This window comes from Ranitomeya imitator, chromosome 6 (assembly GCF_032444005.1).
Source record: "Ranitomeya imitator isolate aRanImi1 chromosome 6, aRanImi1.pri, whole genome shotgun sequence".
NCBI lineage: Eukaryota > Metazoa > Chordata > Amphibia > Anura > Dendrobatidae > Ranitomeya > Ranitomeya imitator.
The window spans coordinates 20,072,018-20,097,198 of NC_091287.1; the positions used below are offsets into that span (position 1 = coordinate 20,072,018).

The 25,181-nt window shown below is 44.5% G+C and overlaps 1 protein-coding gene across 1 annotated transcript in view; it reads right to left on the bottom strand.

Moving 5' to 3' along the window:
- The window catches only part of TSPAN13 (tetraspanin 13), a 39,401-nt gene extending 19,616 nt beyond the window's left edge, over positions 1 to 19,785 (bottom strand). Inside the window, exon 1 of the mRNA XM_069729290.1 lies at positions 19,579 to 19,785. Coding sequence (XP_069585391.1) covers positions 19,579 to 19,641 — 63 coding nt within the window. The 5' untranslated portion in view covers positions 19,642 to 19,785. The remainder of the gene's footprint in view (positions 1 to 19,578) is intronic.
- Between the last annotated feature and the right edge of the window lie 5,396 nt (positions 19,786 to 25,181).

Here is a 25,181-nt window from a genome sequence, read left to right on the forward strand (position 1 = left end):
TAGTAACCAGAATGTCACCATGAAGATGCTGGTGTCACCCATAGTAACCAGAATGTCACCCTAGAGATGCTGGTGTCACCCATAGTAACCAGAATGTCACCATGATGATGCTGGTGTCACCCATAGTAACCAGAATGTCACCCTAGAGATGCTGGTGTCACCCATAGTAACCAGAGTGTCACCCTAGAGATGCTGGTGCCACCCATAGTAACCAGAATGTCACCATGAAGATGCTGATGGAGGCTTCCATAGCAACCAGAATGTCACCATGAAGATGCTGGTGTCACCCATAGTAACCAGAATGTCACCATGATGATGCTGGTGTCACCCATAGTAACCAGAATGTCACCATAAGATGCTGGTGTCACCCATAGTAACCAGAATGTCACCCTAGAGATGATGCTGGTGTCACCCATAGTAACCAGAATGTCACCATGATGATGCTGGTGTCACCCATAGTAACCAGAATGTCACCATGAAGATGCTGGTGTCACCCATAGTAACCAGAATGTCACCATGATGATGCTGGTGTCACCCATAGTAACCAGAATGTCACCATGAAGATGCTGGTGTCACCCATAGTAACCAGAATGTCACCATGATGATGCTGGTGTCACCCATAGTAACCAGAATGTCACCATGAAGATGCTGGTGTCACCCATAGTAACCAGAATGTCACCCTAGAGATGCTGGTGTCACCCATAGTAACCAGAATGTCACCATGATGATGCTGGTGTCACCCATAGTAACCAGAATGTCACCCTAGAGATGCTGGTGTCCCCCATAGTAACCAGAATGTCACCATGATGATGCTGGTGTCACCCATAGTAACCAGAATGTCACCATGATGATGCTGGTGTCACCCATAGTAACCAGAATGTCACCATGAAGATGCTGGTGTCACCCATAGTAACCAGAATGTCACCATGATGATGCTGGTGTCACCCATAGTAACCAGAATGTCACCATGAAGATGCTGGTGTCACCCATAGTAACAAGAATGTCACCCTAGAGATGCTCGTGTAACATATAGCAACCAGAATGTTAACACAAAGGGGCTTGTGTCATTTATAGCAATCAGATCATCCGTAAAGCGATTTCCACTTCACCAGTAACAATGAGGCGCTGACGATACACGCTGGCTCCAGCTAGTCTGCCCCATTGCTCCTCACACACCGCTGCGGCTACGTTCCCCATTGTTGCACATTTCTGGCGCATGTTATGTGACAGACCCGGATATAGGGGAACAGTGCAGACACAAGGTTTACACCATAAATCAGGCCAGGAGCGAACTTCGCACCCCAGAGAAGACGTGCGATGACACCTCCACATTCTGACATGTCACCATGCGACACCGGAGGAGGAGGATTACTTCCTCCTGTTATCAGATATCAGGTACTTTTCCACAGGTCACAGGAGATACGACCACAAGGGGCGAGCAACCGAAGACCAGGAACACCCCAAATATCACCCACCGACACCTCCAATGGCGGCACAGTACTGTCACCCAGCTGGTAGTAGTGCCCTGTGCCATCAGTATATGAAGTAACACATCATACTGCCCTATAATAGGGTCACTAACATATGGATCTCCAGCAGTGCCGGCCCGCAGGATCCACCACCGGTCACATATTCAGCTCATATGATTGCGTTACCAACATTAGTCAGCTGAGCAGTATCTCTGCCATATACACTGCTCAAAAAATAAAGTGAACTCTTAACACAATGCAACTCCACGTCAATCGCTTCTGTGGAACCAACCTGTCCAGTTGTGAAGCAGCAGATTGGGAATCAATTTCTCCTGCTGTTGTGCAAATGGAACAGACAACAGGTAGAAATGACAGGAAATTAGCAAGACCACCCTTATAGAGGAGCGGTTCTGCAGGGGGTGACCACAGACCATTTCTCTGTACTCATTCTTTTTGTTCTTTCTTTCTTTTTTTTGTTTTGGTCACTTTTACATTTTGTCATTATGCTCACCCCAACAGTATCATGAGGCTGCGTCTACAACCCACAGAAGTGGTTCAGATAGTGCAGCTCATCCAGGATGACACATCAATGCGAGTTATGGCAAGAAGGTTTGCTGTAACTGTCAGCAAAGTGTCCAGAGGCTGGAGCAGATACCAGGAGACAGGCCAGTACACCAGGAGATGTGGCCATAGGAGGGCAATAACCCAGGAGAAGGACCGCCAACTCCTCCTTTGTGTAAGGAGGAACAGGAGGAGCACTGCGAAAGCCCTGCAAAATGACCTCCAGCAGGCACAAATGTGCATGTGTCTGCTCAATCTGTCAAAAACAGACTCCATGAGGATGGTATGAGGGCCCGATGTCCACAAGTGAATAATGTGCTCACAGCCCAAAACCGTGCAGGACGCTTGGCATTTGCAAAAAAACACCAAGATTAGCAGATTCAACATTGGCGCCCTGTGCTCTTCACAGATGAAAGCAGGTTCACACTGAGCACATGTGAGAGACGTGACAGAGTCTGGAGACGCCGTGGAGAGCGATCTGCTGCCTGCAACATCCTTCAGCATGACCGGTTTGGCAGTGGGTCAGTGATTGTGTGGGGTGGCATTTCTTTGGAGGGCCGCACAGCCCTCCATGTGCTCACCAGAGGTAGCCTGACTGCCATTAGGTACCGAGATGAGATCCTCAGACCCCTTGTGAGACCATATGCTGGATGCAGGACAATGCCAGACCTCATTTGACTGGAGTGTGTCAGCAGTTCCTGCAAGATGAAGGCATTGAAGCTATGGACTGGCCCGCCCGTTCCCCAGACCTGAATCCGACTGAACAAATCTGGGACATCATGTCTCGCTCCATCCACCAACGTCACGTTGCACCACAGACTCTCCAGGAGTTGGCGGATGCTTTAGTCCAGGTCTGGGAGGAGATCCCTCAGGAGACCATCCGCTGCCTCATCAGGAGCATGCCGAGGCATCGTAGGGAGGTCATACAGGCACGTGGAGGCCACACACAATATTGAGCATCATTTCTTTGTCTTGAGGCATTTCCACTGAAGTTGGATGAGCCTGAAATTTGATTTTCCACTTTGATTTTGAGCATCATTCCAACTCCAGATCTCTGCGGGATATTAGTTGTGATTTACATTCAATGTATGTATGTATGTATGTATGTATGTATGTATGTATGTATGTATGTATGTATGTATGTATACACAATACAGACCAAAAGTTTGGACACACCTTCTCATTTAAAGATTTTTCTGCATCTTCATGACTATGAAAATTGTACATTCACACTGAAGGCATCAAAACTATGAATTAACACATGTGGAATTATATACTTAACAAAAAAGTGTGAAACAACTGAAATTATGTCTTATATTCTAGGTTCTTCAAAGTAGCCACCTTTTGCTTTGATGACTGCTTTGCACACTCTTGGCATTCTCTTGATGCTCTTCAAGAGGTAATCACCGGGAATGGTCTTCCAACAATCTTGAAAGAGTTCCCAGAGAGGCTTAGCACTTGTTGGCCCTTTTGCCTTCACTCTGCAGTCCAGCTCACCCCAAAACATCTCGATTGGGTTCAGGTCTGGTGACTGGAGGCCAGGTCATCTGGCGTAGAACCCCATCACTCTCCTTCTTGGTCAAATAGCCCTTACACAGCCTGGAGGTGTGTTTGGGGTCATTGTCCTGTTGAAAAATAAATGATGGTCCAACTAAACACAAACCGGATGGAATAGCATGCCGCTGCAAGATGCTGTGGTAGCCATGCTGGTTCAGTATGCCTTCAATTTTGAATAAATCCCCAACAGTGTCACCATCAAAGCCCCCCCACACCATCACACCTCCTCCTCCATGCTTTACGGTGGGAACCAGGCATGTAGAGTCCATCCGTTCACCTTTTCTGCGTCACACAAAGACACAGTGGTTGGAACCAAAGATCTCAAATTTGGACTCAGACCAAAGCACAGATTTCCACTGGTCTAATGTCCATTCCTTGTGTTCTTTAGCCCAAACAAGTCTCTTCTGCTTGTTGCCTGTCCTTAGCAGTGGTTTCCCAGCAGCTATTTTACCATTAAGGCCTGCTGCACAAAGTCTCCTCTTAACAGTTGCTGTAGAGATGTGTCTGCTGCTAGAACTCTGTGTGGCATTGACCTGGTCTCTAATCTGAGCTGCTGTTAACCTGCGATTTCTGAGGCTGGTGACTCGGATAAACTTATCCTCAGAAGCAGAGGTGACTCTTGGTCTTCCTTTCCTGGGGCGGTCCTCATGTGAGCCAGTTTCTTTGTAGCGCTTGATGGATTTTGCCACTGCACTTGGGGACACTTTCAAAGTTTTCCCAATTTTTCAGGCTGACTGACCTTCATTTCTTAAAGTAATGATGGCCACTCATTTTTCTTTACTTAGAATTTGTATTATGGCAAGAAAAAAGCAACTACCAGTCTATTCAGTAGGACCATCGGCTGTGTATCCACCAGACTTCTGCACAACACAACTGATGGTCCCAACCCCATTTATAAGGCAAGAAATCCCACATATTAAACCTGACAGGGCACACCTGTGAAGTGAAAACCATTCCCAGTGACTACCTCTTGAAGCTCATCAAGAGAATGCCAAGAGTGTGCAAAGCAGTCATCAAAGCAAAAAGGTGGCTACTTTGAAGAACCTAGAATATAAGACATAATTTCAGTTGTTTCACACTTTTTTGTTAAGTATATAATTCCACATGTGTTAATTCATAGTTTTGATGCCTTCAGTGTGAATGTACAATTTTCATAGTCATGAAAATACAGAAAAATCTTTAAATGAGAAGGTGTCCAAACTTTTGGTCTGTACTATGTAATATATATATATATATATATAACACCATGACCAAGAATTGCCCATACACCCTGTATATAGCCAGCCACTATACAGCAGTGCCCATACACCCTGTATATAGCCAGCCACTATACAGCAGTGCCCATACACCCTATATATATAGCCAGCCACTATACAGCAGTGCCCATACACCCTATATATAGCCAGCCACTATACAGCAGTGCCCATAAACCCTATATATAGCCAGCCACTATACAGCAGTGCCCATACACCCTATATATAGCCAGCCACTATACAGCAGTGCCCATACACCCTATATATAGCCAGCCACTATACAGCAGTGCCCATACACCCTATATATAGCCAGTCACTATACAGCAGTGCCCATACACCCTATATATATATATATATATAGCCAGTCACCATATAGCAGTGCCCATACACCCTGTATTTTGCCAGCCACTATACAGCAGTGCCCATACACCCTGTATATAGCCAGCCACTATACAGCAGTGCCCATACACCCTGTATATAGCCAGCCACTATACAGCAGTGCCCATACACCCTGTATATAGCCAGCCACTATACAGCAGTGCCCATACACCCTATATATAGCCAGCCACTATACAGCAGTGCCCATACACCCTGTATATATAGCCAGCCACTATACAGCAGTGCCCATACACCCTGTATATAGCCAGCCACTATACAGCAGTGCCCATACACCCTGTATATAGCCAGCCACTATACAGCAGTGCCCATACACCCTGTATATAGCCAGCCACTATACAGCAGTGCCCATACACCCTGTATATAGCCAGCCACTATACAGCAGTGCCCATACACCCTGTATATATAGCCAGCCACTATACAGCAGTGCCCATACACCCTGTATATAGCCAGCCACTACACAGCAGTGTCCATACACCCTGTATATAGCCAGCCACTACACAGCAGTGTCCATACACCCTATATATATAGCCAGTCACCATATAGCAGTGCCCATACACCCTGTATATAGCCAGTCACTATACAGCAGTGCCCATACACCCTGTATATAGCCAGCCACTATACAGCAGTGCCCATACACCCTATATATAGCCAGCCACTATACAGCAGTGCCCATACACCCTGTATATATAGCCAGCCACTATACAGCAGTGCCCATACACCCTGTATATAGCCAGCCACTATACAGCAGTGTCCATACACCCTGTATATAGCCAGCCACTACACAGCAGTGCCATACACCCTGTATATAGCCAGCCACTATACAGCAGTGCCCATACACCATATATATAGCCAGTCACCATATAGCAGTGCCCATACACCCTGTATATAGCCAGTCACTATACAGCAGTGCCATACACCCTGTATATAGCCAGTTACTATACAGCAGTGCCATACATCCTGTATATAGCCAGCCACTATACAGCAGTGCCCATACACCCTATATATATAGCCAGTCACCATATAGCAGTGCCCATACACCCTGTATATAGCCAGTCACTATACAGCAGTGCCCATACACCCTGTATATATAGCCAGCCACTATACAGCAGTGCCATACACCCTGTATATAGCCAGTCACTATACAGCAGTGCCATACACCCTGTATATAGCCAGTTACTATACAGCAGTGCCATACATCCTGTATATAGCCAGCCACTATACAGCAGTGCCCATACACCCTATATATAGCCAGCCACTATACAGCAGTGCCCATACACCCTGTATATAGCCAGTCACTATACAGCAGTGCCCATACACCCTGTATATATAGCCAGCCACTATACAGCAGTGCCATACACCCTGTATATAGCCAGTCACTATACAGCAGTGCCATACACCCTGTATATAGCCAGTTACTATACAGCAGTGCCATACACCCTGTATATAGCCAGCCACTATACAGCAGTGCCCATAAACCCTATATATAGCCAGCCACTATACAGCAGTGCCCATACACCCTATATATAGCCAACCACTATACAGCAGTGCCCATACACCCTATATATATAGCCAGTCACCATATAGCAGTGCCCATACACCCTGTATATAGCCAGTCACTATACAGCAGTGTCCATACACCCTGCATATAGCCAGTTACTATACAGCAGTGCCATACACCCTGTATATAGCCAGCCACTATACAGCAGTGCCCATACACCCTATATATAGCCAACCACTATACAGCAGTGCCCATACACCCTATATATATAGCCAGTCACCATATAGCAGTGCCCATACACCCTGTATATAGCCAGTCACTATACAGCAGTGCCCATACACCCTATATATAGCCAACCACTATACAGCAGTGCCCATACACCCTATATATATAGCCAGTCACCATATAGCAGTGCCCATACACCCTGTATATATAGCCAGCCACTATACAGCAGTGCCCATACACCCTGTATTTTGCCAGCCACTATACAGCAGTGCCCATACACCCTGTACAGTGGGGCAAAAAAGTATTTAGTCAGTCAGCAATAGTGCAAGTTCCACCACTTAAAAAGATGAGAGGCGTCTGTAATTTACATCATAGGTAGACCTCAACTATGGGAGACAAACTGAGAAAAAAAAAATCCAGAAAATCACATTGTCTGTTTTTTTATCATTTTTTTTGCATATTATGGTGGAAAATAAGTATTTGGTCAGAAACAAACAATCAAGATTTCTGGCTCTCACAGACCTGTAACTTCTTCTTTAAGAGTCTCCTCTTTCCTCCACTCATTACCTGTAGTAATGGCACCTGTTTAAACTTGTTATCAGTATAAAAAGACACCTGTGCACACCCTCAAACAGTCTGACTCCAAACTCCACTATGGTGAAGACCAAAGAGCTGTCAAAGGACACCAGAAACAAAATTGTAGCCCTGCACCAGGCTGGGAAGACTGAATCTGCAATAGCCAACCAGCTTGGAGTGAAGAAATCAACAGTGGGAGCAATAATTAGAAAATGGAAGACATACAAGACCACTGATAATCTCCCTCGATCTGGGGCTCCACGCAAAATCCCACCCCGTGGGGTCAGAATGATCACAAGAACGGTGAGCAAAAATCCCAGAACCACGCGGGGGGACCTAGTGAATGAACTGCAGAGAGCTGGGACCAATGTAACAAGGCCTACCATAAGTAACACACTACGCCACCATGGACTCAGATCCTGCAGTGCCAGACGTGTCCCACTGCTTAAGCCAGTACATGTCCGGGCCCATCTGAAGTTTGCTAGAGAGCATTTGGATGATCCAGAGGAGTTTTGGGAGAATGTCCTAAGGTCTGATGAAACCAAACTGGAACTGTTTGGTAGAAACACAACTTGTCGTGTTTGGAGGAAAAAGAATACTGAGTTGCATCCATCAAACACCATACCTACTGTAAAGCATGGTGGTGGAAACATCATGCTTTGGGGCTGTTTCTCTGCAAAGGGGCCAGGACGACTGATCCGGGTACATGAACGAATGAATGGGACCATGTATCGTGAGATTTTGAGTGCAAACCTCCTTCCATCAGCAAGGGCATTGAAGATGAAACGTGGCTGGGTCTTTCAACATGACAATGATCCAAAGCACACCGCCAGGGCAACGAAGGAGTGGCTTCGTAAGAAGCATTTCAAGGTCCTGGAGTGGCCTAGCCAGTCTCCAGATCTCAACCCTATAGAAAACCTTTGGAGGGAGTTGAAAGTCCGTGTTGCCAAGCGAAAAGCCAAAAACATCACTGCTCTAGAGGAGATCTGCATGGAGGAATGGGCCAACATACCAACAACAGTGTGTGGCAACCTTGTGAAGACTTACAGAAAACGTTTGACCTCTGTCATTGCCAACAAAGGATATATTACAAAGTATTGAGATTAAATTTTGTTTCTGACCAAATACTTATTTTCCACCATAATATGCAAAAAAAATGATAAAAAAACAGACAATGTGATTTTCTGGATTTTTTTTTCTCAGTTTGTCTCCCATAGTTGAGGTCTACCTATGATGTAAATTACAGACGCCTCTCATCTTTTTAAGAGGTGGAACTTGCACTATTGCTGACTGACTAAATACTTTTTTGCCCCACTGTATATATAGCCAGCCACTATACAGCAGTGCCCATACACCCTGTATATAGCCAGTCACTATACAGCAGTGCCCATACACCCTGTATATATAGCCAGCCACTATACAGCAGTGCCATACACCCTGTATATAGCCAGTTACTATACAGCAGTGCCATACACCCTGTATATAGCCAGCCACTATACAGCAGTGCCCATAAACCCTATATATAGCCAGCCACTATACAGCAGTGCCCATACACCCTATATATAGCCAGTCACTATACAGCAGTGCCCATACACCCTATATATAGCCAGTCACCATATAGCAGTGCCCATACACCCTGTATATAGCCAGTCACTATACAGCAGTGCCCATACACCCTGTATATAGCCAGTCACTATACAGCAGTGCCCATACACCCTATATATAGCCAGTCACCATATAGCAGTGCCCATACACCCTGTATATAGCCAGTCACCATATAGCAGTGCCCATACACCCTGTATATAGCCAGTCACTATACAGCAGTGCCCATACACCCTGTATATAGCCAGTCACTATACAGCAGTGCCCATACACCCTGTATATAGCCAGTCACTATACAGCAGTGCCCATACACCCTGTATATAGCCAGTCACTATACAGCAGTGCCCATACACCCTGTATATATAGCCAGCCACTATACAGCAGTGCCCATACACCCTGTATATAGCCAGTCACCATATAGCAGTGCCCATACACCCTGTATATAGCCAGTCACTATACAGCAGTGCCCATACACCCTGTATATAGCCAGCCACTATACAGCAGTGCCCATACACCCTGTATATAGCCAGTCACCATATAGCAGTGCCATACACCCTATATATAGCCAGCCACTATACAGCAGTGCGCATACACCCTGTATATAGCCAGTCACCATATAGCAGTGCCATACACCCTATATATAGCCAGTCACTATACAGCAGTGCCCATACACCCTGTATATATAGCCAGCCACTATACAGCAGTGCCCATACACCCTATATATAGCCAGCCACTATACAGCATTACCCATACACCCTGTATATAGCCAGTCACCATATAGCAGTGCCCATACACCCTATATATAGCCAGCCACTATACAGCAGTGCCCATACACCCTATATATAGCCAGCCACTATACAGCAGTGCCCATACACCCTGTATATAGCCAGTCACCATATAGCAGTGCCATACACCCTATATATAGCCAGTCACTATACAGCAGTGCCCATACACCCTGTATATATAGCCAGCCACTATACAGCAGTGCCCATACACCCTATATATAGCCAGCCACTATACAGCATTACCCATACACCCTGTATATAGCCAGTCACCATATAGCAGTGCCCATACACCCTATATATAGCCAGCCACTATACAGCAGTGCCCATACACCCTATATATAGCCAGCCACTATACAGCATTACCCATACACCCTGTATATAGCCAGCCACCATATAGCATTACCCATACACCCTGTATATAGCCAGCCACTATACAGCATTACCCATACACCCTGTATATAGCCAGCCAGCATATAGCAGTGCCATACAATACATTACACCACTATGCAGTAGTTTATGCGCTCATGTGATTGTTCTTGCACCCCGTGCAGCGCAGGGTCACCGTCACACCGTCACATGACATTACCAGCCGACAGATAAGCCGTCATATGACCGGCTGCTCCCAGGTAAACTCCATGGAGAAGTTTTCCTTTCTGACTTTCCCACACTTGCGCAGATCATAATCTGATGAGAATAATAAGGAGTCGCTGCAGCGAGAGGTGCGAGCAAATAAAGGACATTGTGACTGCAGGGAAGAGAACAGGCCGAAAATCTGGAATAAAGGAAAGACGGAGTTATCCTTCTCCGGGTGATCAGAGAGGTTGTAGGAAAGCTGGGTGACAAAACCACAGAACCTGCTGCCACCAACTTTACCAAAACCCTGAATGGTGAATCTATCTCCCTTTGTAGTGCAGTGCACTTTAGTCTTCCATATCCTGCAGGACCCATGGAAAGCTGGGTGACAATGTATAATACATCCATTATGGGGTTCATCCTCTGCTACAGTATGGAACATGGAACTTTAGCAAGTGTTCAGAATTCTCTTATGTGCTGGCTCACACCGCTCCTGAAACACTCTGTGCTGCTCTCTATCTGGAACACCTCCACTTGATAACACTGTCCCATCACATCAATACCCTGCTGGAAATGTAAATGGCCTCACCAGACCACCAATCATCTCCTCAAATACTCTGTGCTGCGGTAACCTTCCATTGGTCTCCATTCTTCTCACTTTCCTGATCAGTCCTCTCCTGAAATACTCTGCTCTGCTGTCCTCACCATCATCATTATGGCTGGATAGGTTACTCTTCTCATCCTCTGAAATACTCTGTGCTGCTTTGAGATGTCGGATGGTCGCGTCACTGGCTGCGTTTCTCCAGTTTCGGAATAGTTGGGCGCTGGCTATAAGGCTACAAATAGTCAGCAGATTACTTGCCTTTGGCTAAAGCCGTCCTGAGTTCTGCAGAGCCGGTTCTGGAGACATAAGTGGGGTGCAGAGAGTCGGGGGCCGAGCACTTCTAAGAAGCCTGGGTGACCCTGTGACTACAAACGCCCGCCATAACTGATTATTAAGAAGTGATCTGTCATCTAACTGGCCGTAATAGGAAGAACTGACAGATTATTCACACTGGTATGACCCGGGCCTGGAGGCAGCAGGTACGGCGGCAATGTCACCAAACAGGACAGACCGGGTCCTCCGCCTGGCCGGGGGCACGGGGGGCTGCACTCATTCTGCATTTACTTCATATATAGATATTATAAAGAATTTAGCCCAGAAAAGCGGTAAAACTGGTGACTGCAACACAAACACCAACCCTCCCCCGCCTCGTCCTGAGCAAACACTGCGTATCAGCCCTGCCACATGTCACCCTGATTATGAGATTGGACCTATATTATTCCCCCATGACGTGGCAGGATGAAGACTGTGACGCCAAGCAACTGCTTAAAGAGCAATTCCATAACACAGGTTCTGGTCAGAGAGCCATGGACCACTATGGTGTTATAATCTCAGACTAAATTATATTGTGCCCCCCGCCCGTCCGATCCAGACTAATCTACGCCGCCTCTCATTACATTGGGCCATATCGATGGAACACGTCACTTGTAGCCTTTTTGTGCCGTTTTGTTGGGTTTATTTAGTTTTAATCTGTGCAGAGAATGCTACGAAGTGGAAACCATCAACAAGCTGCAATTGTCCTAATTGGTACCTCTGTATGTTGGATCATGTCCTGTGCTGCCATGCAGTACCTAATTATAGGCGCCAGATAATATGATGGTAGAATAATAGGCTGCAATAAAACTGCAATATAGGTGTCTAATTCTGCTTTACCGTATGGCGGCCTCCATACACTGGAAAGTTACCGCCATACTGTGCTCAAACAGCACAGAGTGACTACCTGCTCCATACAGTCTCCACACAATCCTGCCATGTGATGCTACCAAGATGTGTGACGGGCGCACATTTCGGGGGCCACCAAGAAGTCACTTCTGCACCATTTTGTATCTTGTACTGCGGTTTATATTGACAACGCATAATGGCGTCCTGCTGCAAATGGGGTACGGACAACACAAGCCATAATTAAAGCAATGAGAAAATCCATCCTCCTACTTGATGATGGTTTCCACATTTGTCACTGACATTTGAAAAGAATGTGCGGAGATGAAAGGAAAGACATCGGTGGAATCCATCGTTACCTGGGCAGCGCTAGATCCTCGTGGTCAGGATGGCACATGTGTTACTACACAGATACAGAAGACATTTTCCTGCAGATTCTAGAACTATTCTCTTATTTTACTCCTCAGACTGGAGCGAGAGATGAGGAGACATGAGACGAGGACGCGGCCACTGTGCTCAATTATTCAGGTGAAACACAACCCACCCACTCTGCTACATCACAGGCAGGAAACCTACAGGGTCAGAACAGACCCCTACACTATCGGGGGCGCTCTATGTAAAGGAGACGTCTTATGGGGCTGCACCAGTGGTCCGTGCGGATAATCCGCCATGTTCACCAGCAGATTGGCTGCAACCGGTCCATGCGCGTTTCATCGTTCACACGGACGAAAAACAAACGCTTAGGAATGAGCCCCAAAAGCAATAAGGGTCACAGACTGGTCATGGGGAATCTTACACCACCAGCCCTGAACATGACGGATCACCAGGATCTGTTCTACAGAAAAAAAAAAATTAATAAATACATTTTTCATCAGTGTGCTGGATCCGATTGTAAAAACCGGCTCAAACACCAAAAACAATCAGTGTGGCATCCGTGTTTAGGCTGCTTTCACACATCAGGTTTATTGTTTCAGGCACAATCCGGAAATTTTTGAAAAAAAACGGATCCATTTTTTTTTTTTACCCCGGATCCGTTTTTTTTTCCCCATAGAGTTGTATTAGCGCCGGATTGTGCCAGATGGCCAGACGTTTCATCCGTTTTTTTCCGGATCCGTCCAAATAGTCGTTTCCGGAGAAAACGTCCACTGCAACGTTTTTTTGTCCGGCGGAAAAAAAAAACGCATATAGACGGAATCGGGCAAAAACACATGAAACGGACGTGTGAAACTCTCGCTCGCTCTCTCGGAACCAGGAAGTAAAAAAAAAAAAAATCCATGCGCATTGAAGAGGACCGGATCCAGCGCATCAGTTTTTCGCACTTTAGGTCGGATACGTTTTTTTAAACATTAGTCGGATTTAGCCTGAAAACAAAAACCTGATGTGTGAAAGTAGCCTTATATACAAAGACATAAAGAATCCTAAGCGGTTCCTCCTCATAAAGGCTGTGCACAGACTGGACAGGCATCTCCCGACCCCTGACCTCTTCGTGTATTCCTAGAAGCCGGTCCTGCTCGGGTTGGACAGTCCGTGCATTGCGGTCCATTCTCAGCCGTCTGAACGAGCCTTTATACAATGTACCCCACTCCGAGGGCACACGCACGGCTCATTTTATTTTTCATTTTAAATGGACCTATTCATTGGGCATGGCGAATTTGATTCATGACCCGGATCAAAAACAGACATGTTTTTGGGGGGGTTTATTTTTCTAGACACTCATGTATATGAACACCTCCATAGACTATAAAGGGCACATTTTCTATCGGTGAAAAACAGACATCTAAACAAAAGGCCTTCGCAGAAAAGGGGCACATTGATGGAAAAAGTGGACAAACGGCTCAAAAACGGATGAAAATTGGACCTGGCACAGAGGTGAAAACGGTCCATTTATTTCAAGTATGCAAAAAAAATAAAAAATAACCAGAACCCTTGGAATAAACAGAATAAATCAGTGATGTGTGAACCTGGACTGAGGCAGCGCCATGTGCGGAAATCCTGCAGCTCAGCACATGGAGGGTCCCTAGAGCTCTTCATCATCAACCCCCTTACACTCCATGTGCCGCCATAGTCTGCCTCCATACTGCACCACGTTCTCCTACAAGGTGGCATATGGTACAGGCCTATAGAATTCTAGTACTGATCCCAATAATACAGATCCTTAGGTGGAAAGACATCTCTATGGATTCTATCAGCACGGAATGTGGAAACGATAAACATAAAAAGATACAATGTATCAAGTAAACAGCAGAAATATACAAGCACTGGGGAATGAGACTGTGCTGATCTAATGCTGTAAATGCTACTAATATAGACACAGACAGTATATAGGTGTATACTATATACACTCAGCTCACATAACAGTATATAGGTCTATACTATATACACTCAGGCCATATATAACAGTATATAGGTCTATACTATATACACTCAGCTCACATATAACAGTTTCGTTATACCAAGAAACAAAGATGATCGGCACAGAGCTACATACATACAGTACATATAACAGTATATAGGTCTATACTATATACACTCAGCTCACATATAACAGTATATAGGTCTATACTATATACACTCAGCTCACATATAACAGTATATAGGTCTATACTATATACACTCAGCTCACATATAACAGTATATAGGTCTATACTATATACACTCAGGCCATATATAACAGTATATAGGTCTATACTATATACACTCAGCTCACATATAACAGTTTCGTTATACCAAGAAACAAAGATGATCGGCACAGAGCTACATACATACAGTACATATAACAGTATATAGGTCTATACTATATACACTCAGCTCACATATAACAGTATATAGGTCTATACTATATACACTCAGCTCACATATAACAGTATATAGGTCTATACTATATACACTCAGCTCACATATAACAGTATATAGGTCTATACTATATACACTCAGCTCATATATAACAGTATATAGGTCTATACTATATACACTCAGCTCACATATAACAGTATATAGGTCTATACTATATACACTCAGCTCACATATAACAGTATATAGGTCTATACTATATACACTCAGCTCACATATAACAGTATATAGGTCTATACTATATACACTCAGCTCACATATAACAGTTTATAGGTCTATACTATATACACTCAGGCCATATATAACAGTATATAGGTCTATACTATATACACTCAGCTCACATATAACAGTATATAGGTCTATACTATATACACTCAGCTCACATATAACAGTATATAGGTCTATACTATATACACTCAGCTCACATATAACAGTATATAGGTCTATACTATATACACTCAGCTCACATATAACAGTATATAGGTCTATACTATATACACTCAGCTCACATATAACAGTATATAGGTCTATACTATATACACTCAGCTCATATATAACAGTATATAGGTCTATACTGTATACACTCAGCTCATATATAACAGTATATAGGTCTATACTGTATACACTCAGCTCATATATAACAGTATATAGGTCTATACTACTGTATATACACTCAGGCCATATATAACAGTATATAGGTGTATACTATATACACTCAGCACATATATAACAGTATATAGGTCTATACTGTATACACTCAGCTCATATATAACAGTATATAGGTCTATACTGTATACACTCAGCTCATATATAACAGTATATAGGTCTATACTACTGTATATACACTCAGGCCATATATAACAGTATATAGGTCTATACTGTATACACTCAGCTCATATATAACAGTATGTAGGTCTATGCTATATACACTCAGCTCATATATAACAGTATATAGGTCTATACTATATACACTCAGGTCATATATAACAGTATATAGGTCTATGTTATATACACTCAGGCCATATATAACAGTATATAGGTCTATGCTATATACACTCAGCTCATATATAATAGTATATAGGTCTATGCTATATACACTCAGATCATATATAACAGTATATAGGCCAATACTATATACACGCAGCTCACATAGAACAGTATATAGGTCTATGCTATATACACTTAGCTCATATATAACAGTATATAGGTCTATGCTATATACACTCAGGTCATATATAACAGTATATAGGTCTATGTTATATACACTCAGCTCATATATATATATATATATAACAGTATATAGGTCTATGCTATATACACTCAGCTCATATATAACAGTATATAGGTCTATGCTATATACACTCAGCTCACATATAACAGTATATAGGCCAATACTATATACACTCAGGCCATATATAACAGTATATAGGTCTATGCTATATACACTCAGGTCATATATAACAGTATATAGGTCTATGTTATATACACTCAGCTCATATATAACAGTATATAGGTCTATGCTATATACACTCAGGCCATATATAACAGTATATAGGTGTATACTATATACACTCAGCTCATATATAACAGTATATAGGTCTATACTGTATACACTCAGCTCATATATAACAGTATATAGGTCTATACTACCGTATATACACTCAGGTCATATATAACAGTATATAGGTCTATACTACCGTATATACACTCAGGCCATATATAACAGTATATAGGTCTATACTGTATACACTCAGCTCATATATAACAGTATATAGGTCTATACTGTATACACTCAGCTCATATATAACAGTATATAGGTCTATACTACCGTATATACACTCAGGTCATATATAACAGTATATAGGTCTATACTACCGTATATACACTCAGGCCATATATAACAGTATATAGGTCTATACTGTATACACTCAGCTCATATATAACAGTATGTAGGTCTATACTATATACACTCAGCTCATATATAACAGTATATAGGTCTATGTTATATACACTCAGCTCATATATAACAGTATATAGGTCTATACTATATACACTCAGGTCATATATAACAGTATATAGGTCTATGTTATATACACTCAGCTCATATATATATAACAGTATATAGGTCTATGCTATATACACTCAGCTCATATATAACAGTATATAGGTCTATGCTATATACACTCAGCTCACATATAACAGTATATAGGCCAATACTATATACACTCAGGCCATATATAACAGTATATAGGTCTATGCTATATACACTCAGGTCATATATAACAGTATATAGGTCTATGTTATATACACTCAGCTCATATATAACAGTATATAGGTCTATGCTATATACACTCAGGCCATATATAACAGTATATAGGTGTATACTATATACACTCAGCTCATATATAACAGTATATAGGTCTATACTGTATACACTCAGCTCATATATAACAGTATATAGGTCTATACTACCGTATATACACTCAGGTCATATATAACAGTATATAGGTCTATACTACCGTATATACACTCAGGCCATATATAACAGTATATAGGTGTATACTATATACACTCAGCTCATATATAACAGTATATAGGTCTATACTGTATACACTCAGCTCATATATAACAGTATATAGGTCTATACTGTATACACTCAGCTCATATATAACAGTATATAGGTCTATACTACCGTATATACACTCAGGCCATATATAACAGTATATAGGTCTATGCTATATACACTCAGCTCATATATAATAGTATATAGGTCTATGCTATATACACTCAGATCATATATAACAGTATATAGGCCAATACTATATACATGCAGCTCACATAGAACAGTATATAGGTCTATGCTATATACACTTAGCTCATATATAACAGTATATAGGTCTATACTATATACACTCAGGTCATATATAATAGTATATAGGTCTATGTTATATACACTCAGCTCATATATAACAGTATATAGGTCTATGTTATATACACTCAGGCCATATATAACAGTATATAGGTCTATGCTATATACACTCAGCTCATATATAATAGTATATAGGTCTATGCTATATACACTCAGATCATATATAACAGTATATAGGCCAATACTATATACATGCAGCTCACATAGAACAGTATATAGGTCTATGCTATATACACTTAGCTCATATATAACAGTATATAGGTCTATACTATATACACTCAGGTCATATATAATAGTATATAGGTCTATGTTATATACACTCAGCTCATATATAACAGTATATAGGTCTATACTATATACACTCAGGTCATATATAACAGTATATAGGTCTATGTTATATACACTCAGCTCATATATAACAGTATATAGGTCTATGCTATATACACTCAGATCATATATAACAGTATATAGGCCAATACTATATACACGCAGCTCACATATAACAGTATATAGGCCAATACTATATACACTCAGGCCATATATAACAGTATATAGGTCTATGCTATATACACTCAGCTCATATATAACAGTATATAGGTCTATGCTATATACACTCAGCTCACATATAACAGTATATAGGTCTATGCTATATACACTCAGCTCACATATAACAGTATATAGGTCTATGCTATATACACTCAGCTCATATATAACAGTATATAGGTCTATGCTATATACACTCAGCTCATATATAACAGTATATAGGTCTATACTATACACTCAGCTCATATATAACAGTATATAGGTCTATACTATATACAGTCAGCTCACATATAACAGTATATAGGTCTATGCTATATACACTCAGCTCACATATAACAGTATATAGGTCTATGCTATATACACTCAGCTCACATATAACAGTATATAGGCCAATACTATATACACTCAGGCCATATATAACAGTATATAGGTGTATGCTATATACACTCAGCTCATATATAACAGTATATAGGTCTATACTATACACTCAGCTCATATATAACAGTATATAGGTCTATACTATATACAGTCAGCTCACATATAACAGTATATAGGTCTATGCTATATACACTCAGCTCATATATAACAGTATATAGGTCTATACTATATACAGTCAGCTCACATATAACAGTATATAGGTCTATGCTATATACACTCAGCTCACATAGAACAGTATATAGGTCTATGCTATATACACTCAGCTCATATATATTGGAGCAGTAGCAGTTTCTGGAACATGGCAGAAGCCCCATCTCCTGTACCAGGGCTCTGAGCAAGGCTGATCTAAAAATACCAGCTTGGTAAGAATATCCTGTTTATCAAGCAGGATATTGATCTGCCTCCCTGCTTCTGATGCAACCCAATCCAGGCAGGAGAGGGCAGGAGCTCACCCCAGCAGCTGATGAATGGAGGATAATGAGGAGGCAGGTGCAGAGCAGGGAGCCAGGACTAATCCCACCAGCTCCATATGAGGAAGGGAAGACCCCCAATACTCACAATATACAGCAGGTTGAGGACACATAAGGAGTTCTTGGAGCAGGTGAAGCCACCACACACCATGTTGGCTGCTTGCAAGGTTCAGGCTCCCTCTGTGATGATGATGATGATGTCCTGGGCCAGGCAGAGGGAGGTGAAGGTCTGAGGAGCTGTGGGATGCGACAGCTGTGACCAATGTCTGCCCACCTCTTGTCTTAGGTGGAGAATAAAGGAGGAGGTGGTTCTTTCTCTTACATATAGACCTATTATAGTAGCTGGCTGCAGTGGATGAGCGCCCTCTGCAGGTCAGCACACGAAATGCGACCTGTACTGACAGTCACCTGTAAAGTTCCCCCCTAGGTTATATAAAGCCTATTACATGGGCACAATCACAATGCTCCACTTTAAGATGCGAAGGTTTTTATGTGTTTTATTCATTGGGGCCTGCAGAAATCACCCCAGTCAGGTGTATGGAACTGGTTTTCTGCTACAACAGACTATGGCTATGTCCAGTAACTTGAAGCTCATGGACCCCAATGCAGGGGCTCAGCAGGGCCCCCAATTATTGCAAGTCTTTAATACCATGGGACATTTTGTGCTCCCTAGGCTCCAGGGCCCGGGTGTGATCGCAGCCCCTGCACCTGTTGTAATTCCGCCCCTGGCTAATTCCACCTTTGTAACCAGCTCTGCTCATTGCTTCAGGAAATCGCAATTAGAAATTGAAGCACCCGAGTGTATTTTGTGTAGCAGCTCCCATGCGGACACATGTCTCTCCATGGTAACTGACGCCATGGTAGCATGATGTAGAAACCACAAGCTGCTGAGCTTAGAGATTGGTTGCAGCGCTGTCAATATGACATCGACACTGCAGCCAAACAACATAGACCAGGCCAGTGGAAGAGACCCCTCGCTGGACCTGGGGAGGGTACATTTTGCTCATTAAGGTTTTTTATCTTTTTTTTTACCCCTATCTCAGCCTGCAGGCAGAAGTTTTTAAACAAGGATAATCCCTTCAAAGGAACCTGTCACCTGAATTTGGCGGGACCGGTTTTCGGTCATATGGGCGGAGTTTTCGGGTGTTTGATTCACCCTTTCCTTACCCGCTGGCTGCATGCTGGCTGCAATATTGGATTGAAGTTCATTCTCTGTCCTCCGTAGTACACGCCTGCACAAGGCAAGATTGCTGGACCTTCATGGTAAAGTTGAAGCGTTCAGGGGGCACTGTCACCCACATCCTTTCCTCGGCTTTTCTGGGAAGGGATCGGATTCTGGTCTTCTACCAGGTGCGGTGATCCTCGCCACTTCAGCGCGGGCTGCAAGGTGCAGAAATGTGCCTTGTGTGGCGAGGTAGGTCACCTCGCCGCATCCTGTGGTGTCATTCGATGTCACCTGTGTGGTGATCTAGGTCACCCATTCAGCCGCTGCCCTCGTTCCTTCTCTAGTGCCATGGCCAGCCGGGCGGAGGGGAGCCGTGAGGAAGTTCCTGGCGGTGCAACTTCTGCAGAGGTTGGAGGTGGCAGCGGGGGAGGAGCTGAGGGGCCGATGAGGAATGGCAGGGCTAGGGGCCCCTCTTACCAGCGGAGGCAGGAAGGCGTCAGGAGGGCAGGGGGCAGGAGGAGCCTCGGGAAACTGGGGTAATGGCTGCCCCCTCCTCCGAGGCGACGGCCCATGTCACTGAGGCCCCGGGGGAGGAAGCGGTGAATGAGGAGATCAGACGGATGGAGAATGAGGAAGTGGCTGATCTCTCAGATGCCTCTCAATATGAAAGTTTTGATGAGGATGGAGGGGAACAGCCAAAAGAAATGGGTGACAAGGGTACCAAGAGTGCCAAAAGTAAAAAAAAGAAGAAAAAAGGTGGAAAATCTTCTTCCCTGACCAAGGTGCCTAAGGAAGGTCCCACCGACCGGGATTCGGGGGTGAGGTTCCGGAGGTAACATCAGGAGGGCCTTTGGGTGGCGGGGGAGTCCCTTCTCCGGGGGGTGTGTCTTCCTCGGGAGGTGTCTTGTGAATTCTGTGGCAGAGCTCCCTCCTGTGGTCACGAGTGGTACTGCGGCTTCTGAGTTTCCTTCCTCAGATGATGTGGTGAAGTCGTTAGGTGCTGCTCTATTTAACTCCACCTAGTGCTTTGCTCCTGGCCTCCAGTCAATGTTCTAGTATTGGTCTTGCTTCCTCCTGGATCGTTCCTGTGGCCGTCTGCTCTGCATAAGCTAAGTTTTGCTTGTGTTATTTTTGTTTTGCTATTTTTTCTGTCCAGCTTGCTTAATTGGTTTTTCTTGCTTGCTGGAAGCTCTGGGACGCAGAGGAAGCACCTCCGTACCGTTAGTCGGTGCAGAGGGTCTTTTTGCCCCTCTGCGTGGTTGTTTGTAGGGTTTTGTGTTGACCGCAAAGTTATCTTTCCTATCTTCGGTCTGTTCAGTAAGTTGGGCCTCACTTTGCTAAATCTATTTCATCTCTGCGTTTGTATTTTCATCTCTACTCACAGTCATTATATGTGGGGGGCTGCCTTTTCCTTTGGGGTATTTCTCTGAGGCAAGGTAGGCTTATTTTCTATCTTCAGGCTAGCTAGTTTCTCAGGCTGTGCCGAGTTGCATAGGCAGCGTTAGGCGCAATCCACGGCTGCCTCTAGTGTGGTTGGATAGGATTAGGGATTGCGGTCAGCAGAGTTCCCACGTCTCAGAGCTTGTCCTATGTCTTTTGGTTATTGTCAGGTCACTTTGTGTGCTCTGAACTTCAAGGTCCATTGTGGTTCTGAATTACCTAATCATAACAGAGGTGGGGACGACCCTGGGTCCGGAGATGAGAAAGAGGTGGGAGGCATGGATACCTCTGTCTCTCTGAAAAGAAGAGGGGGGGCTTCATCGTCCGGAGATGAGCGGGCTAAGAAAAAGGGTGGGGTGATGAAAAAGGCCATCTAACTCGATCACTCATGATGGCGGCACGCACCCCGTGGACTCTAGCGACCATTAATGTCGCTAGTATAAAGTCTGATGCGGCTAGATTTGCGGCCTTTGATTTTCTCACCCGATTTGAGGCTGAAATTTTGTTTTTGCAGGAGACCAGGCTTACGGATATGAAGTCTTTACTCAAGAGGTGTCAGTACGATAGGCACACATCTTTGGTTTTTGAGAGGGATTTCGGGAGGTACCGCTCGCCTGACCCCTACAGAAACTGTAAGATGTCAGTGAGTTGTAAGGTGGTGACAGGTTTGGTTGACGATACGGGTTCCCTGAAAAGGTCCAAATCAGGGATCCTGGAGGTGATCAGATCTTTCTACTCACACCTCTTGGGGAAAAGGGATCTGGATCGGAACGTGATGTCGGCTTTCCTGGCCGAGGCCATCCCTGAGCCAGGGGATGACCCCTCGCTTCACGTTTTGACAGAACCAATCAGGGAAGAGGAAGTGCGACTGGCCATTGATGGGCTTCGGCCTAAGAAATCGCCAGGTCCGGATGGCTTAACATCCGAGTTTTATAAGACCTTTAGGGACTCCTTGGTCCCTCTCTTGACTGAGGTGTTTAACAATTGTCTCTCCTCGGGCGCTCTTTCCCGGTCAATGAGGCAGTCTGCCATGATTATCCTGTCAAAGGGTAAGGACCCGTCCCGTATTGAGAATTGGCGTCCCATAGCGCTTCTCAATACGGACCGGAAGGTTCTGGCAAAGGTGCTGTTCAAACGGCTGGTGAAGTTTGCACCCCGGCTCCTTTCGGGGGCCCCGCACTGTTCTGTTCCAGGCCGCAGTACGTTTAGTGTTGTGCTCGGTGTCCGAGAGGCAGTGCAGCAGGGCAGGGCTGGTCACTGGAAGGGGTACTTGATGTCCATAGACCAGGCGAAGGCTTTTGATCGGGTTAACCATGAGTACCTCTGGTCCGTCCTTCTGAGGTACGGTCTGCCTGGGGGGTTTGTAAATTGGCTAAAGATCTTGTACGCAGGGGCAGAGACTTTCCCGCTCGTGAATGGTTGGTCTGGCCGCCCTTTTGAGGTTGGGTCTGGGGTCCGCCAGGGCTGTCCATTGAGCCCGCTGTTATACGTGTTCGCGATAGATCCCCTTTTAAGGAGGATTGAGCGTGGGCCGTTGGCGGGAGTCAGGATGGACCAGGTGGCCCCAGAAGCCACTCTGAGGGTGGTAGCGTATGCCGATGACGTCTCCCTTTTCGTGTCCTCGGGTGAGGAGGTGGAGTGGGTCATGTCTGAGGTTGATCGCTACTCGGAGGCTTCTGGGTCCAGAATTAATCAGGAAAAGTGTGAGAGTCTCTGGCTGGGAGGGGGAGACCCTAGTTTTGGTCTCCCGGACACTCTTCCAGAGCCCCAGGCATCGGCAAAAATCCTAGGCATCGAATTTGGCCCTGGGGACTACCCCCAGCAAAATTGGGAGGGCAGACTTAAGATTGCCGCCCAGAAGGTGGACCAATGGAAGGGTTGGTCTTTGACCCTGAGGGAAAGGGTTAGCCTGGTTAAGGGTTTTTTGCTACCCTTCTTAATATACCTGGGCAGTGTCTGCATGTTGCCAGAGCCGCTCTGGACACGGGTCTACAGCCTGTTTTTCCAGATGTTATGGGGAAATAGGCTGAACCTAGTCAAGCGGGAGGTCACATATCGCACAAGGAGACTAGGAGGGTTGGGTATGGTCAACCCAGTGGTGTTTCTAATAAACACTTTTGTCAAGACTAACATCGCCAACCTCTGGTCAGAGAGGGCTCCTCCGTGGGTATTCTCCTGCAGGGGATGGCTTCGGCCCTTCTTTCAGGAATGGGAGACAGGAGGGCAAGTGAAGGACCTGCGCACACCGCACGGGCATCTCCCGGCTTACACTACCCCGGTTCTGAAGGGGATCCGCCGGTGGGGTCTGGAGATGTGGGAGATCAGGACCATGTCGAGGAAATTCCTTGACAGGAGGGTCTTGTTGACCCATTTCCAGAAGCCTCTGGTGCTCAAAGATTGCCCAAGTCGGGATCTGGAGGGTGGGCTGAGGTTATTGAATTCTACACGGGTCCCCTTGAAGTTTTAGGACTTGGCTTGGCGCTGCTTCCATGGGAAACTGTATGTAAGGGACAACCTGAAGTGTAGGAACTCCGATGATCGGGGTTGTCCCCGTGAGGGGTGTTGCAACACGCTGGAAAGCATGGAGCACTTCCTCCTTCAGTGTCCTTTTAATACAGGGGTCTACAACAGGGTTGGTGCTTCCATAGGTTGGCCTCGGCTGTGGAGTGGGCGTATGGGGCATTCATTTTGCAGTGATTCTTAACTTCTGCAGAGAAAATTAACCTCCTGTTTCTTAGAAGGATTCAGCTCGTCCGTTTTTAATCACGTGATGTCATAGACCTAATAGAAAAGAGAAGAAATATCTGGGTAGAAGGGAAAAATGAATAATTGTAAGTACACAGTGCTATATAATATGAGGACTGCAATATATTAAGAGAGTAAAAGCTTTAATGGGAGGAGGACAAGGAGGGGGAGGATGAGGAGGAGGGCTTCCTTAAGTTCTCTGTCTGGACCTTGGACTGTACATTAGTAGAATAAACCATGAATGTTTGTTACAAAGTATAAACACAGGTAAAATGTATCAGTGTGGAGTCCGGGATATTCTACACTGTAGACAGTTATAGCAAACACTGAGTTGTGAGTAG